The following is a 17,031-nucleotide window of genomic DNA, read 5'->3' on the forward strand; positions in this document are numbered from 1 at the left end:
TTAATATATATATTTTTAAAATTCTTATATATTCCAGTTTTAGCCTCTTTTAATTCTTATAGTTTAAATTCATTGAAACTAGTAGAGATTAAACATAATATATATAATAATAATTTTTTTTTATGTATAGAAGAAAAAATAAAGTTATCGGAGGAACTAAATGAATAATTTAACGTATAATTCTTTTAAATCTTAATTTGATTTTGCCTTTATGTTCCTTCAATTTCTTTCTTTCTTTCTTCTTTATTTTTTTCTAATTTGAAACATCTATGAATGTTTTTTTTAATTGTTTATCTTTACCTAATTCTTAAATACTTTATACACTTAATATAAATTAGACAAAACTAATAGTCGAATAATAATACAAATTTACATTTTTTAATGTGAAGTTAACAGCTTAACCTCGATTTATATATCATCATTTAAAATCAACCAATAAAGAAAAGAATCAGTGTTAATGATATTTTTAGTGACCAGATAGTCAATCATATTCAACGAAGACTATTATTATAATAACAACATTAGCAATAGAATCTCGGCTTTAATATTCTGAAAATAAAGAACAGTGTATTAATAAGTATTTTTTTATTAAAATAATGATAAAATACTTTAACAGTATTAATATAACCTCTCATTAATTACTTGATAATTCAACTCGTATAAATAACCATTTTCAGCTTATTAATTAAAATACTAATTTTGTTAATATTATTTTACAAATAATGGTTCAGCAATTAATAAATAAAAAAGTCCAATTCAAATATATTAAAGGTTATATACTTTTTTTTATACAAAAAGTTGGCTTAATTTGTCAAGTATTTGTAAGATTCTATTTTCTCATGTAAATTGAAAATATATCTTCTGAAATTTAAATATTGTATCATAAAATTGATTTAAGAGGTTAGAATAACTTTGTCAGAATAAGTTAGAAGACACAGTGATTCACTCAAAGATCTGGCCAAATACGTAATATATTAAATTATCTGTTAACCATGACACTATCTGTTAGTTTTTAGCATATTATTGAATTAAGTATTATGTTGCTGTAGATGATGATTGGAATATACGATCTTAGAAATTATATTTATTCAAAGAAAATAAGAAAAAATGGTTTTATTGGAACCATTGATTAGAAGAAGTTGTGACAACTTTAGCAATTTAACACTGTCACCACGTTCTTATCCCTTGACTCAGCCCTATCTATACATAGCATTACAAAACAAAGCATGTTTTTGTTTGATTATAATTGCGTACCATCGTATATAGTAAATTAAGTTTCTCTTACAAAACGTGTGCAAGATGTTCTGGTAAACGCAAAGTCCTTTCTAATCATACCAATTTTCCACCCTTTTTCAACCTTCAACATAATCACTTCCATCTTCAACCTCAACCATAAAAAACTCAACTTTTTTATTTTTACACTTCAATTTTTTAAAAGGTAACTGCTTTTGTTTTATTTTTCATCATCTTCATCCAAAACATTCTTCTTTCCAATTTGAGTTTTCTGCGTCTAAAAGAAAGAAATCAGTTTTTCTTTGGGTAGCAAAGTAGCGAAAGCGATGTTCGTGCAGGTGTTATATGAGTTTCTAGATGATTGATTGGTCGGAGTTTAGGATCTAGAAGATTGATTACTATATTGTTTTCCTTTTGGGGTGACTTAAAATTTTACATCAGTGTGTTTTACGAGGTCCTTTGTTTACTTTATTTTGGCATTTCCCTCTTATTGAAGAAAGAGACAGAATCAGTGCAGAATTTACCAGCTACCACCCTCCCAACAACTACTAATTTCCTTCGACTTTTCAAAGGAATTAACAAACTACGTCTTTTTTTTTTTTTTTAGAAAATGTTTCTTGAACAACCATTTTTGACAACATTTAGACACGCGCACACGTGTCAAAATCTGAGTGGTCTAGTTGAAAAAATTAAATGAAAATGGACCACTCAGATTTTGACACGTGTGCGCGTGTCTAAATGTTGTCAAAAATGGTTGTTCAAGTATCATTACCCTTTTTTGTTTTCATAAACTCTTCCTTAAGCTATATTAAGAATTCATAAATATAAATTATCATATTCTTTTAAAAAAAAAAACACATTGTGATGATTAGAATTTTCTTTTTTAAGCACAACTCTTTGTGAAATCCAAAATTCAATGCACAACTATTTCGAGTATTAATTTTAACGAAAATATTTTTTTAATAATTTTTTTTTATAACCTTTTATAATAATATAGGTGATAGTTTTGATTGGTCTGTTTTAAATATAAAAATCAATAAAATAATATTATAAAAAATATAAAAATTGTTAAAAAAATTATTAATGGTCTTAGCTTAATGAACGTACGACCATAAGATATACTTTGTGACAGACATCTTGGTACTATGATAATTTTTCTTAGATATTCGTGTGCATCTAACACCGACACCTTTGTCATCTACAAAATTCCACGCCAACTAACACGTCCAACCCAACTACCATGTGTTCAACTACCACTTTCCACTCTCTTTTTCTTCATACCCTCTTCTCTTTTTTTCTTCTTCTTCTTCATTTCTATGTACCCTTTCACTCTCCTATGAATTTACACCCTCCTATATATTAATACCGCCGAATCGTTTCTTGTTCTATACACTCTTCTTTTTCAAAACATATTCAATAAAGGTTTTCAAAGCTCTTTTCAACTTGCTGTTGCAAATGGCTGACATTGATCGCTCATCTGATAATGCTTCTGCTGATTCTAAAGGTACCCTTTAAGAACGGAGTCTTCTGATACCTAGACAAGTATATTTTGACATAATTATACTATAACATGAACATACGTACTGATAACTAATCTCTCTGCAGTTTTATCTCAACGCTTGTTTTGGGTCATCATCCTTGTATGCCATTACATTTCTCAAATTTTGAATACTGACAACTGATCTCTCTGCAGAATCCTATTCTCGTTGCATTCTTTTTCTTTTTTGTGACCACCTGAGATTTCCAGCTTCTAGTCTTAATGTGTGATAACTTTTGATATATTGAAAACACAAAGTTGTTCATTGCATTAGTTTTAGTAACTAAAACTATTTAATAACAAGGTATATATGATCTTACATTATGTGATATGTGTCTATCTGCATTAGAAAAGTTGTTGTTTTCTTTATAAATTTGAAGAGTTGATTTGTGTTATGCAGAGAAATCCCTACAAACTTCGACTATGGAATTTTCTGAGGCTGAGGAAATCCTTATTGCCATGGTGTATAATCTGGTTGGGGAGAGGTGAGTATATGCATGCTTTCTTTTGTTGAACCACTTTTTTTTTTTTTTTCATTTTAGATGAAAGTTATATATGAAACATTAAGTTTTTCCTTAGGTGGTCTTTGATTGCTGGAAGAATTCCTGGAAGAACTGCAGAAGAGATAGAGAAGTATTGGACTTCAAGATATTCAACTAGCCAATGAAATGGCAGAGATAACGAAGCAAGAAAAATTTTGTGTCGGATATGAAATGGAAGTTGTTCCAATTATATATTGGTTCTTGTGTTTGCATTTTGCTGTAACTAAAAGGGGTATGTCATTCTAAATGCCCTTATGTTTAATGTTGTTACTTTATCTTCCCATATATCTTATAATGTTCTTATATGTTTAGGCAATCTATGATTCAGATATTTTCATGCCAATATAAGTTTCCAAAAGTACTTCTTATTTGTCCTTTATAAGGTGACAACAACAAATTATTTTTCTCATATTTGGGTGTATGCATCTAACCACAAACAACAGCTTTGCCCAATGCTGCATATTTTTGGATTATGAAACTCTATTAAATATTAATTTTTAACAAAAATTAACTATCATAAAGAGAATATATATATATATATATAAATACTCTAGCTTTAGGTTCAGGGGCAAAAACTTGTTTACTTGCTAGTTCCACATCGGGTAAATATGAAACATATGGCTTCCAGTTCCACGAAGATTTCTGCGGGTTATGGGCATGGTTGAGCGCATTTAGGAATGATCTAGATTACAACATTATAATCGATTCTCTCCAAATGATTGTAATCTTTACAAAATGTTAAATGATACGATGTTTTCGATTTTCGATGAATATTTTTATTTTATTTAAGGTCTCTGAATAAACTAATCAAAGTTTGCATTTGCAATTGATAAAAAAATGCATTTATTAAAAGAGTGGAATTATTAATAATTATTAATGTACTGAATAACGGAGTGAAATTATTTTAAACAAAATTTCCAATAATTATTATCCTTAATCTGTAGAAAATTAAAGTGCAATTATTTTAATACGAAAGAGTAACTCTGTAGTCTGTATAATACATGTTTGGTAATTGGATTTTGAGAAGGAAAGGGCATGCTTTCTATTTTTAAATTAAACAAATGTAATATTTATAAAATTTAAAGGTTGACCTACTAAATTTATATGTTTATTTATTATTTAAAAATATCAAACTAAATAATATTTATTAATAATAAACATATTATTCACTTAGTCCCGTTACCATTACTTAAATAAAATAAATAACAATTCTTGAATATATAAACACACATAATTAAAATAAAAGAAAAAATATATGCAACTATTATATTTGTTCAATAGACCATATATCAATTATATATGTGTGAAGACACTATCTTTACAATTACAAAACAACATACACACGCAACAATTATGATATAAATTTTGTAGAAAATAAGTAAAACACAGGAAGAAGAAATTATTGAATTATGTTTTTAAAACCTTTTGTATATATTGTATGATGATACATGGTTAGACGGTAGTTTTACAATTAATAGGCTAAGAACTTTAAAAAACTTACTTTGTAATTAGTTTAAATTCAATAAAATGCAATATCAATAAAATAAGGAAAGAATGATTGAATAGTATTTTTATACTAGTTTGTATGATAATATAAATTACATTCAATTTGACCAACGGGTAAGTTTCACTTGCAAAAAGTACAAAGCATTATTTTGGATTATAGTCATTTCTAACAAAACCTATACAAGTATTTACTCATGGCTAACACTAGCAAGTATTCTTTGATGTTTAACTACTCCTAGTATTTTTATAGATTATAGTCACTTTTGCCTTATCAAATTATAGTCACTCTTAGCTAATTCCATCGAATATTATTTTAACAACAAACCACTCTTATGCTTTGATATACTTCAACACTTAATAAAAATCATAACTTTGATTAACAAATTTCATCTAATATTTTCTTATTTTCATATAATAGGATGATGTACTACACATCTCATCGAAAATACCAATGACTAATCACCCGTTCACTGGATGGTAGGAAGCCTCCACTAGTTCCTAGTGCCAATGCTTTTATCTATATGACTTTCATTTATTAGTAGAACTTAAATATACATAAAATATCTTAACTTAATATTCATACTATCCATCATCTACTAGGAATTACTTCTCTTTAACTTCTAACTTTTTATATCGTACTTCAACAATTTATTTCAATTTATAATATGTTATCATAAAATCATTTTAACATAATTCATATTTCATCTGAGTCTCAACTTTTACTCAATCTGTGTTTATTATAGTTAATATGTGTTTACAATGATTGAAAGGCGTGAAAAGTGGATGTTTGTAGTTATTGATTTTTGTCGAAATACGAGCGAGGAAAGTGAAAGTTGTCCATTTCACTAATACTCTCAAAGAAGAGATGAAACAAAGAAAAAGGCAGGTGGTGCCTTGCATTTCTATTGCCCTTATTTACCATTAAGATATATAATAAAACAATAATAATTAAAAATCATAATTTTTATATATATAATGTAATATAATATAATAAAACAATACTAACTAAAAATAATAATGTATAAATTAAATTATAATAATAATAATAATTTTATTTAAACTAAGCACTAACTCACAATTTATTCCAACTTAATTTTTACCAATCACATTTTATTTCAATATAATTTCATCAATTTTATTTTTTTTATTTTAAATAATATCACATTTTATTTTAACATAATTTACCCTAATTATATTTTATTTTAAATTATTTTTATATCTGAAGATAAAATAGTAATAATTTAATTTTATCAATTAAAATATTTTTTTTATTATATCAAACTCATCACATCATTGAATAATTTTCATAATCTTTCCTCTTATTTTTTTTCATTTATTATCATTTTTTTTAATTCAAACAATTTCACTTTTACTCATCTTTTCTCTCAAATTCACTTACCCAGATTCATCTTTACAAATAAATACGAACAATAGGTATAACTTATTTAAACGATTTTGCTATATAAAGTATCCTTTCAAAACCATTTAAAAGTGAAATTATTTTTTTCTTTTAGAAATTGTGCTGAAAAAAAAAACATTCTATTTCTACTTATCCTATATAGTTTTGTTTTCTCTCTCTCTACTCTCACACTCTAATTCGCATAAATATTAGTTTTCTAACTGCAAATGTCTCGCTTCCTAAAAAATTGTGTCCTTGAAAAAGACAATAAGATGAAGATTTTTAGAAATTCTCTAAGGAAGCAAATTCTAATAAACAAACACGTAACTACGTATTTAAGTGATAAATACTTAGCTTTTCTCAGCTACGCGTGTGGTTAATTGTATACAACATACCGACAAAACAAAAGAAAAAAAAACAGAACTTGAAAGCCAAATAAGAAATTGTTTATCCAAAAAAAAAAATATTTTAGATAAATAATAATAGAATTACTTTAGTTTTTACATAATATTATTAACTTAAAATACAGTTATCATTTTTGGTTAATTTTAATTTTTATATTCTAATACTCCAAAAATCAGGTGGATGATAGACAGGATAGTAAAACACGAATAATATTCACTCATCACATCACTTATTAGATAGAATTTTGTTTTGTCCTTGTTCATACATATCCACAGATTATTTAGAATAAAAACAAACAAAATTATGAATATATTAGTGCCGAAAGTAAATTATTAATTCATTTAAATTTTTTAAACATAAATAATTTATTATTGTAGATATATATGCGGCTAGGTGTCTTGTTAGTATCTTCACCAACCCATTGTATATTTTGAAATGGCACGTGCACAATCTTGATCCCCTTAAAAGAAAAGGAAAAAATAATGTAATTATTTGTGAATAATATGACAATGCATAATCCATTGGTTTACTAGTTAGATATTTTTAAAAGAAATAAATGTCGTAAATGAAACTCACAAGAAACCCTCATATATCAATGTCTAGGACCACTCTGATTGCTATATTTGCAGAATTATAGTTTCCATTCTCTTCTACCCACTAAGCATATTATCATCTTTATATGTTGCTTGTCCCAATAAGAAAACACATAGTTGGTCATATATATCACTCATTACTTCCATTCAACTATAACAATCCCATACTACTTTTGCCTCTTTTGCATTCAACAAATCCAAAATCTTACAAACCATTTCACAAACTCTTACCTTTTCGTCATACAAAATTTTAATTTTCTCCCAAAGTTTGAAGATGAAAGATTACTTTTTCATATTTGATTATTTGAGTTTAAATCACAAGATGATAAAATAGGTTGAAATATTGATTTCTTCCTTAATGCTTTTTTTTATAATTTAATAATTTTAAAATTTGTTATATATATATATATATATATATATATATATATATATATATATATATAGTACATTTAATTGTTTAAATATTTTGAAACTGTTCATTTGATAAATTAATATCTTGATTTAATAAATTAAAATAATTATTATGTTTATAAGTTCGATTAGTTTATCATAATTATTGATATCTAAAATTTAACTTATAAATATTATTAATTTAAATTATAATATTATTATATATTTACAACTAAGATGATAAAATATTCAAAAATTAACTTTTAAAACTCTTTTTTATTTTACTTTTTATCTATCAAATTTTAGTAGGTCAGAATGAGTCAACCAACTAATCAACTTTACCATTCATATTAAATATAAATTTATTTATAATATATTATACATGTGTTTCGCCATGTAAATGTCTTTGACACATTATTTAAATATAATTTTGTTGGAAAATACTTTTTAGTATTGTATTTTTCATAATGTTTTCTGTATAAAAATTTAGGGATCTGATTTTTTTTTTTGTTTTTAAATTGAAACAAAGTTATATATTTAACAGTATACATAATCTTTTCTTAAACAAAAAAGACAGTGTGCTAATTAATGCATTACTACAATATCATTAATCCTAACTATGTCAGTTACAACTAATAATATTACTAATCATTTGCCTACACTGTGAATATTAGAGGAAAAATGAATAACACAGACTTGGTACATAAAACTAAACCCTATGGTTAATGAAAATTTAAGGTTTAATAGGTTCGGAGGTCCTTATATTTGTGGGTTCGTTTCAATTGGGTCCTCCAATTTTGAAAGTGATCAATTTGGTCCCTAATTTAACAAAATTGAGTCAATAATACCCTTTCCGTTAAATATAATGGACGGCGTTAACTTTTTAAACATGTGGCATGTTGAGGCATCCTTTTATTTGCAGGTGGCACAGTTTTATTTGAAGGATGCTTCAACATACCACATGTTTAAAAAATTAATGACGTCCATTGCATTTAACGGAAAGGGTATTATTGACTCAATTTTGTTAAATTAGGGGCCAAATTGATCACTTTCAAAATTGGAGGACCCAATTGAAACGAATCCACAAATATAGGACCTCCGAACCTATTAAACCAAAATTTAATGTAGAAAGAAATATTAACTCTTTTCTTCTATAACTCTTTTCGTGTGATGAAGGTAAGAGAAGAATTCCACTAGACAGAATCTTGCAAAAAGAAAGTTATTCCATTAGACTATATATATGCACATTACTCTTGTTAAATAGTTTAATATTATACATAATTAAAATGTTCATTAAACTAAAAGTGAAAACAATTGGTTATAAAAAATATAAACATTTTAAAATATTATATTAATAACTTATAACTTTTAGTTATTTATTAAATTCATATTTCTCAACCACCATTATTTTTGGATATAATAATTCCTATTTTACGAAACACATGTTCAGCGAATCTTCTAAAGAAGTTCAGTGATACTAACTTCTATTAGATCTATCTCTCTGTGTCAGTTATTCCTCGTACTCGTACTCGTACTCGTACTCGTACTCGTACTCGTACTCTTTCATATTAATCTGGTCCTTAATTTAAGATATATTTTAAAAGAAATTTGTTACCCCTTTTATGAAACATTTTGTTACTTTTACAGAGACTTAAGGTTTTTTATTGTTTATTAAATACTATATACGTGTTTCTATTAATAAATAAATTCATTAACAATACAAATAATTTTAAAATTTTGGTACTTTAATGGTAATTATAAGAGTATATGCTATTACTATAAATTGGAATTCATGAGATTTGGTATAAGGTCTAATGTTTATGGAAGTTTTATATAACGTTTGATGAACTTGATGTAAAATTATTTATAGATAATGATATTTAAAAGGAATCACATTTGGGTGATTGAAAATGTTAAACCACATTTATAAGAAATGACAAGTGAGTGATTCTATATTATGATTACTCATGGATGATTCTATATTATGATCACACATAGGTAATTGATGTTAAATCAAGCTTTAAGCTTTATGAGAATTGATTATAATTATCAAGGATTAATGCGTTTATTAGTATAGTATAAGTATTAAATTACATTCTAAGTTCTCCTTATAACCTTATTCTCATGGATGAAGATATCTGTTGGACGATACAATACAATTGGCAAGTGTATCAAATCGTTTCAAGTAATATAAAATGGTAAGATCAAGTATTGTTTTTCCAAGAGACTCGTAATAGTAAAGAATTGTGCGATTAACAACTCATCTAGACTCAAGAACATAAAATTAATTTACAAAAAAGTGCAGAAAGATAAATTTACACATAATTACATGGTTGGACTTTGGTATTGAAGACAGATAGCTATGACATAGACGAGAAATGATATTGTTAAGGTTAATTTTTACCTATTTCACTCTGGACTTACCTAATTTCATCTCCTTTCTATCAATTATTTAAAGTCAATCCACAAATTTACTCAATCCCCAATTTCTTGGATAATCTAACAAGGAAACCCATAATAAAGAGTTAGGATTTTAAGACAACAAGTAAATCATCTCCCAATGAACTACAAGGACCCTTGTTTCAGTTCTAGATCATGCAAAAATATGTTTCCATACCCATGAATAACAAATCAAGTAATGAAATATTCCTATTACATGTAAGCTTTAAGATTGGAAACAAGAATACTAGTGATTGATAGCAAAGACACACACACACACACACACACACACATATATATATATATATATATATATATATATATATATATATATATATTCAAATCAATCATTCATTACACAATAATTCATAGGCTACAACAATCCCTAACAAGATGAATCTGGTTCTCCACTTTCATAGAGAACCTTAGAGCTTACAAACATGGTGGGTGGAAGAAGAAGGAGACCCAAAGAGGAGAAAAAGATGTTTCCACATGCCCCAAGCGGCCTTCATGAGCTCCTGAAGTGGTATCGTGCCTCCATACCTTCGTCCATGGCTCTAGCAACATTTCCCCTTCCAAAACTACCTCTTTTCTTTGTTTTCGGGCCATTTAATAAGTTCTGGAAAAGGTCAACTCGTTGGAGCGAGTCTTGAAATTCGCTGGAGTGAAAGTCAACGCATGAACAGTACCAGTCAACAGATGAATAGTGTCGATCAACCGATGAATAGTGTCGATCAATGGATGAATAGTGCACAGTGAAATTTTTAGGGATTTTTTTTAATCTTTTATAATCTTATTCATCTGCAAAATAAATACACAAAGACAATTAAACTAATCTATGAACAATAAAACACAATTTTTACATCTATCCATGAAATTATTACACAAACACATGAAAAAGAGATTAAAATAAGTGTGAATATAAGGTAAATATCACACTTATCATTGTCATGTGGTGAAAGTCAATGAATATTTTTGTTAACAATGTAAGTTTTTCAGAGAAGTCTTAATTTCTCCTAAAGTTTTGGAATCTAATTTGTGAGAATTTAGGTTATCAATTAGATCAAAGTAAAATCTGACTTGATAACCAGTCAACTAAACATAGACAAATGTTAGTCTTTTGATGTTTAGTATTAAGTGCAATATTAAGGAAGTTGTCTTAATAAATATGAAGAACAATGAAACGAATATTGTTGGTAGATGTTATGTTTTGAATGAACATGTATTGTTGTACATTCATTTAGTTTAGTTAGCTTACACTTATGTGTTGATATGATGTTTTCTACTTTAAAAGCAAATAATTAGTGATTAGACCAAATGTTATTCTTTTGATGTAGAATTCGATGCAATATTAAGAAAGTTATCTAATTAAATATAAATTGCAGTGTATTAATGAAATAAATTGATGTTATGTTTCGAATAAAATGTGTTGTTGTATATTCATTTAATTTAGTTAACTTACATTTATGTATTTGTTGTGTTGTCCTCCATTCGAATATCATACTTTTTTTAATAAACACCAAAGATATAGAGAAACAAAGTATTTACATTTTCATATGCTTTGAAAAACTTTTCTTTAATCTTAAAGTAACATATTCTAAGCATGACTTATAACTTTTTAAATATTTATTTGAGATTCTACACAATTCTTCCGCTTCTCCTTTATTAGAATAAAATTGGTTTAATATCTTCATAAGTCCCTATTTTTATCCAGAATTTCAAATAGAACCCTTTCTTTTTTGACGTCTCAATTGGGTCCTTATTTTTGTAAAATTGAATCAAATAGGAACTTTCCGTCAAATTGATCAAACAACGTTAAGGATTGTGTCACCTGACATGCTGACAGTGTTTTAACATATATGTCATTAAAAACGTGACTCAATTCTATTATTTTAAATTTTGAATTAAAAAAATTAAGTAATCAGAATGTAAATTCAATTAAAGAAAGGGCAAAGTTGGAAATTGGTATTATACATTCTCTCTCCAATTGCTATGTCGAAATGAAATTGGGGAAATTTGAGTCATAGGCCTCATCATTCATCCACAAAATCGTTGTTGTTGAAGTAGATGCAAGTGTTGGTGGGGAAGAACATCGGTTTGAAACAAGTTGAAGCACGACCACCTTGCTCATCTCGCCGTGGCCCACTACCACTGTTCATCTACATCGTTAATGTCTCTGCAGAGTCGCGAGCCTCCACAGCCACCACCATCAGAATCGCGACACACCCGCATCATCTTCTTTGTCAATCAAAGCACAAAATCGCAGAAACCTAAACAGAGAAAACCAATTCGCAAAATCATCATCGCGCGCCTCCACCATCATCATCCTCGTCGGAGCGAAAGTCGTCGCCACCAACACCATGAACCCCAATTCGCGCAAAGCAGACAACCCAGTCGCACCACCCAAATTGCCAACCTCTATGACCCCCGCGACACAAAGACAGAGTTCGTCCAATCTTACCTCGCGCTACCATGGACACTGTCGCGAGAACCTTCAGACCATGTCCTTCCATCATCGCAAGAGTGCCGCGACATCTTTTTCTTCTCCACTATCGCATAACCAGTAGCGTGTTCCTCTCTGCCAGATCGCAAGATTCAATCTCCTCCACGCTCCAACTGCAAGCACTAAAACTATCGCTCCCCACCATCACCGAACTAGCAAAGCCAAACTAGAAAAACCCAAAAACCCCCAAATTTCGCCATAACAGAAACCCTCAAAAAGCATCCAGAGCACCATTGTGAATCTTTATCCACCTCCTCTACGCCAGAATCCCAATCGTAACCTGCAAGGGAAACCACCTTCAAGGTTCGTGCATTCCCAATTCAAAAGAACCAAAACGCAGCCATGGAAATTTGGGACGCAGGAGCGAGAATGTGGAGGTAGAAGAAGAAGTAGAAAGTCTTTATTTTTCCCACTTTGCCCTTTCAAAAAGCTTATTACATCATCATGCATTCATAACTTTTAATACAAAATTAATTTATAATGCCACGTCTCATTAACTTGAAGTTTGACATGCCATGTAATCAACACTTAAACGGTCGTTTGCTTAATTTAACGACAGACCTTTAATTGTTCAAATTTTACAAAAATAAGGATCCAATTGAGACGCGAAAAAAGAAAGGATCCTATTTGAAATGCTGGATAAAAATAGGAACTTATGAAGATATTAAACCAATAAAATATAGATGAATATTGTATATAATATCTATAATATTTCCCAATATTTTATTTTAATACCCTTCTTTAGAAAAAAAGAAATTCCCATTTTAATCTTTCAAATATATACCACTGTAATTCGCTAAAAAATTCACATTAGTTTAACCTTCTAATCTTAAAAGTGAAATTAATTTAGTTTTTTTTTCAATCAATTAACGATATTCTTTTTCTGTTAATATTGTGTAAGGACAAACAAAAACAAAAAGACATTATCACAAAACTGCGTCAAGTTTTCTTGTGTGATTTTCATCACGGTACTGTGACTGTAGGAACCTTGCGTAGAAGTCAAAACCATGTTGTGACTATGATAAATGATGAAGTTGCACGAAATGTATGTCTTTTATTGTCTTCACATATACAGTTAGTTGCTTTTATGTGAACCTCTTATAATTTGGGTGACTTTATAATGTAAAAATTATTTTCAACGATGTACTTTAATTTTGATATATCAGATGTTAATCGTTTACTAATAATTAAAGAACAAATCTCACTGATTATTCATTAAAAAGTAATTTGTAAGATCAAAGTCTTTAGAACAGGTGTTGTGATTGACATGATACTAAATGGAAGATCACAGTTCTTTTACAAGAATAGTAAACCGGTTCCTGTGTGTTACGATGATAAACAGATTTAAAAAAAAAAATTATAAATATAGACAAGTTGCATAGTCTTTATACGATTTTATATGAAAAAGTTGTACATTTTCAACTTCAGTTTTGTTATATTTGAAAAGTTAAAATTATGTATTTTTTATATAACTTCAACGCGTTATAATCGATTCCAAAAACTAGTAATCGTATTGTTTAAGTTGGGTGAAGATAAACTATTTCAAAGATTCATTAGTAAAGTTATTTAGGGATACACTGCTTCAACAATCAATTATCAATTCTCCTTAATTACAATGCATAAAAGTCCTTCAACAAATGCACGACTTTAAATATAACAGAAATTAAATTGACTAAATGCACAATTTTTTCATATAAAATCAACTTTTTCATATAGGATGCCGATTTACCTTATTTCTTACAAAAACCCACGAATATGAGCGTTAGTAATGTGCCACACCACCATACGTGCTTGCAAATGCAGCTTTCAAGAGTCACGTTTCGGAATTTTGGAAGTAAGAGAATAACAAAAGACATTAGATATGATCAGATAAAATTTCTGGGTTTTTGTTTGTTTCTCTTTTCCGTAGTCTCATCTAAGTTACCATTCTTTCAAGGACTTCGTCTAGATAGTGACCCTGTTGCTGTATAAATTGAGGACCTTTTTCATGAGCTTCTCAAAGTTGTTCAAGTCATAACATTTACCGAAAAAGAAAGAGTTCTGACCATGGCTTCATCACTCTTTATTCCTTCATCCGTAAGTTCAATAATTCCCTGCACTTTTGCTCTGCTTTGCTTTCATTTGTTTGCAAAAACTAGTTTAATGCAAACTGATTGAACTTTTCTTCGAGCGGTAAAACCAACCACAGCATAATTGTTGTTATGGTAAACTTATTTCGGATTGAAAAAATTTATGTAATACATGTTTTGCTATCTCAGCATACTTGAATAAATGCTGATGCAAATTATACATGAACAGATAGTGGAAGAAGAAGCCAGGTTTGAAGCCGAAGTGGCAGAGGTGCAAGCATGGTGGAACTCTGAGAGGTTCAAGCTAACCAAAAGGCCATACTCAGCTAGAGATGTGGTGTCCCTGAGAGGAAACCTCAGACAAAGCTATGGCTCGGGTGAGATGGCCAAAAAGCTATGGCGCACTCTGAAGAACCACCAAGCCAATGGCACAGCTTCAAGGACTTTTGGTGCACTTGACCCTGTTCAGGTCACTCAGATGGCGAAGCACTTGGACACCATCTATGTCTCAGGATGGCAGTGTTCAGCCACTCACACCACCACCAATGAGCCAGGCCCTGACCTTGCCGATTACCCTTATGACACTGTCCCCAACAAGGTTGAGCATCTCTTCTTCGCTCAGCAATACCATGACAGGAAACAAAAAGAGGAGAGAATGAACATGAGCAGGGAAGAGAGGGCAAGAACCCCTTATGTTGATTACTTGAGACCCATCATAGCTGATGGTGACACAGGTTTTGGTGGCACCACAGCAACTGTGAAGCTTTGCAAGCTCTTTGTGGAGAGAGGTGCTGCTGGCATCCACATTGAGGACCAGTCTTCTGTGACAAAAAAGTGTGGCCACATGGCAGGGAAAGTTCTGGTTGCCATCAGTGAACACATCAATAGGCTAGTGGCAGCAAGGCTTCAGTTTGATGTTATGGGGGTGGAAACTGTGCTGGTGGCCAGAACAGATGCAGAAGCTGCTAATTTGATTCAATCTAACATTGACACTAGGGACCACCAATTTATCTTGGGTGTGACCAACCCAAACCTGAGGGGAAAGAGCTTGGCAGCTCTTATGGCAGAAGACATGGCTGCTGGGAAAAGTGGAGCAGAACTTCAGGCTTTGGAGGATGAGTGGCTGTCAAAGGCAGAGTTGAAGACTCTGTCAGAAGCAGTTGTGGAAGCAATAGAGAGACAGAACATTGGAGAGGAAGAGAAGAGAAGGAAGTTGAATGAGTGGAAGCAGCATTCAAGTTATGAAAGGTGTCTTTCCAATGAAGAAGGTAGGGAGATAGCGGAGAGGTTAGGAGTGAGGAAGCTGTTTTGGGACTGGGACTTGCCTAGGACTAGAGAAGGGTTTTACAGGTTCAAAGGGTCTGTAACAGCATCAGTTGTGAGAGGTTGGGCTTTTGCTCCACATGCTGATGTGATATGGATGGAAACTGCAAGCCCCAATGTGGGTGAGTGCATAGAGTTTTCTGAGGGGGTTAGATCAAAGCACCCTGAGATGATGCTTGGCTACAACCTCTCTCCATCTTTCAATTGGGATGCTTCTGGCATGAGTGATGAGCAAATGAGAGACTTCATTCCCAAGATTGCAAAGTTGGGGTATGTGTGGCAGTTCATCACAGTTGGAGGTCTGCATTCTAATGCACTCGTCACTTCAACATTTTCAAGAGACTTTGCCAAGAGGGGCATGCTGGCTTATGTTGAGAGGATTCAGAGAGAGGAGAGGAACAATGGAGTTGACACTCTTGCTCACCAGAAATGGGCTGGTGCTAACTACTATGACAGATACCTCAAGACTGTCCAAGGAGGTGTGGCTTCAACTGCTGCAATGGGAAAAGGCAAGTCATTCACTCTCACACACTAAGTTAGTGTCACTAACAATACACCATGCTTTCATTTCTTTAAGTTTTCATGATTGCATCAACAAAGTACTGTGTTTTTCACTGTCATTAGAAAGATTTTTAATCAGTTAGCATACTAAGATGTTTCCCTTTTTTCCCTATGATGTTTCTGTAGGAGTAACCGAAGAGCAGTTTAAAGAGTCATGGACTAGGTCAGGAGCTGTTGACATTGATGGAGGCACTATTGTGGTTGCTAAAGCCAGAATGTGAAAGTGCTACTTCTGCTTAACTATACTCTGAGGGTGAATTTCGGGCAAATTCACCAATTTTTCTGTTGGATTGGAACACATCTCCTTAACATTGAATCAATATTCTGCTATTTTTCTATGCATAACTTGTTATATTTCTTACTTGTTCAGGCTCTTTGGTGAGCAGAGAGAACAAGGAAAATTTGTTTGTGTTTTGTGTTTTGTTTTACTCTTACTGTTAAACATGATTTAGTTAGTGTGTATTTGGACATGCATTTGTGGATTAGGAGCACAGAAAATTTACGTTTGCATTACCATTATTTTTTCTGAAA

General features: G+C 30.3%; 2 protein-coding genes across 2 annotated transcripts; both read left to right on the plus strand.

Moving 5' to 3' along the window:
- The first annotated feature begins 2,548 nt into the window (after positions 1-2,548).
- On the plus strand, positions 2,549-3,628 carry LOC148197143 (transcription factor CPC-like). Its single transcript, XM_088093363.1, has 3 exons — positions 2,549-2,737; positions 3,171-3,255; positions 3,350-3,628. The coding sequence occupies exons 1-3, from the start codon at positions 2,689-2,691 to the stop codon at positions 3,435-3,437; spliced, it is 222 nt and encodes a 73-aa protein (XP_087949489.1). The 5' UTR covers positions 2,549-2,688; the 3' UTR covers positions 3,438-3,628.
- Positions 3,629-14,487: 10,859 nt separating this feature from the next.
- Positions 14,488-17,016, plus strand: LOC124826101 (isocitrate lyase 2). Its single transcript, XM_047298856.2, has 3 exons — positions 14,488-14,623; positions 14,846-16,448; positions 16,627-17,016. Exons 1-3 carry the CDS (start codon positions 14,594-14,596, stop codon positions 16,719-16,721), a joined length of 1,728 nt encoding a protein of 575 aa, XP_047154812.2. The 5' UTR covers positions 14,488-14,593; the 3' UTR covers positions 16,722-17,016.
- The last annotated feature ends 15 nt before the right edge of the window (positions 17,017-17,031 follow it).

This window comes from Vigna umbellata, chromosome 6 (assembly GCF_029865625.1).
Source record: "Vigna umbellata cultivar VRB3 chromosome 6, Vumbellata_1.0, whole genome shotgun sequence".
Taxonomy (NCBI): domain Eukaryota; kingdom Viridiplantae; phylum Streptophyta; class Magnoliopsida; order Fabales; family Fabaceae; genus Vigna; species Vigna umbellata.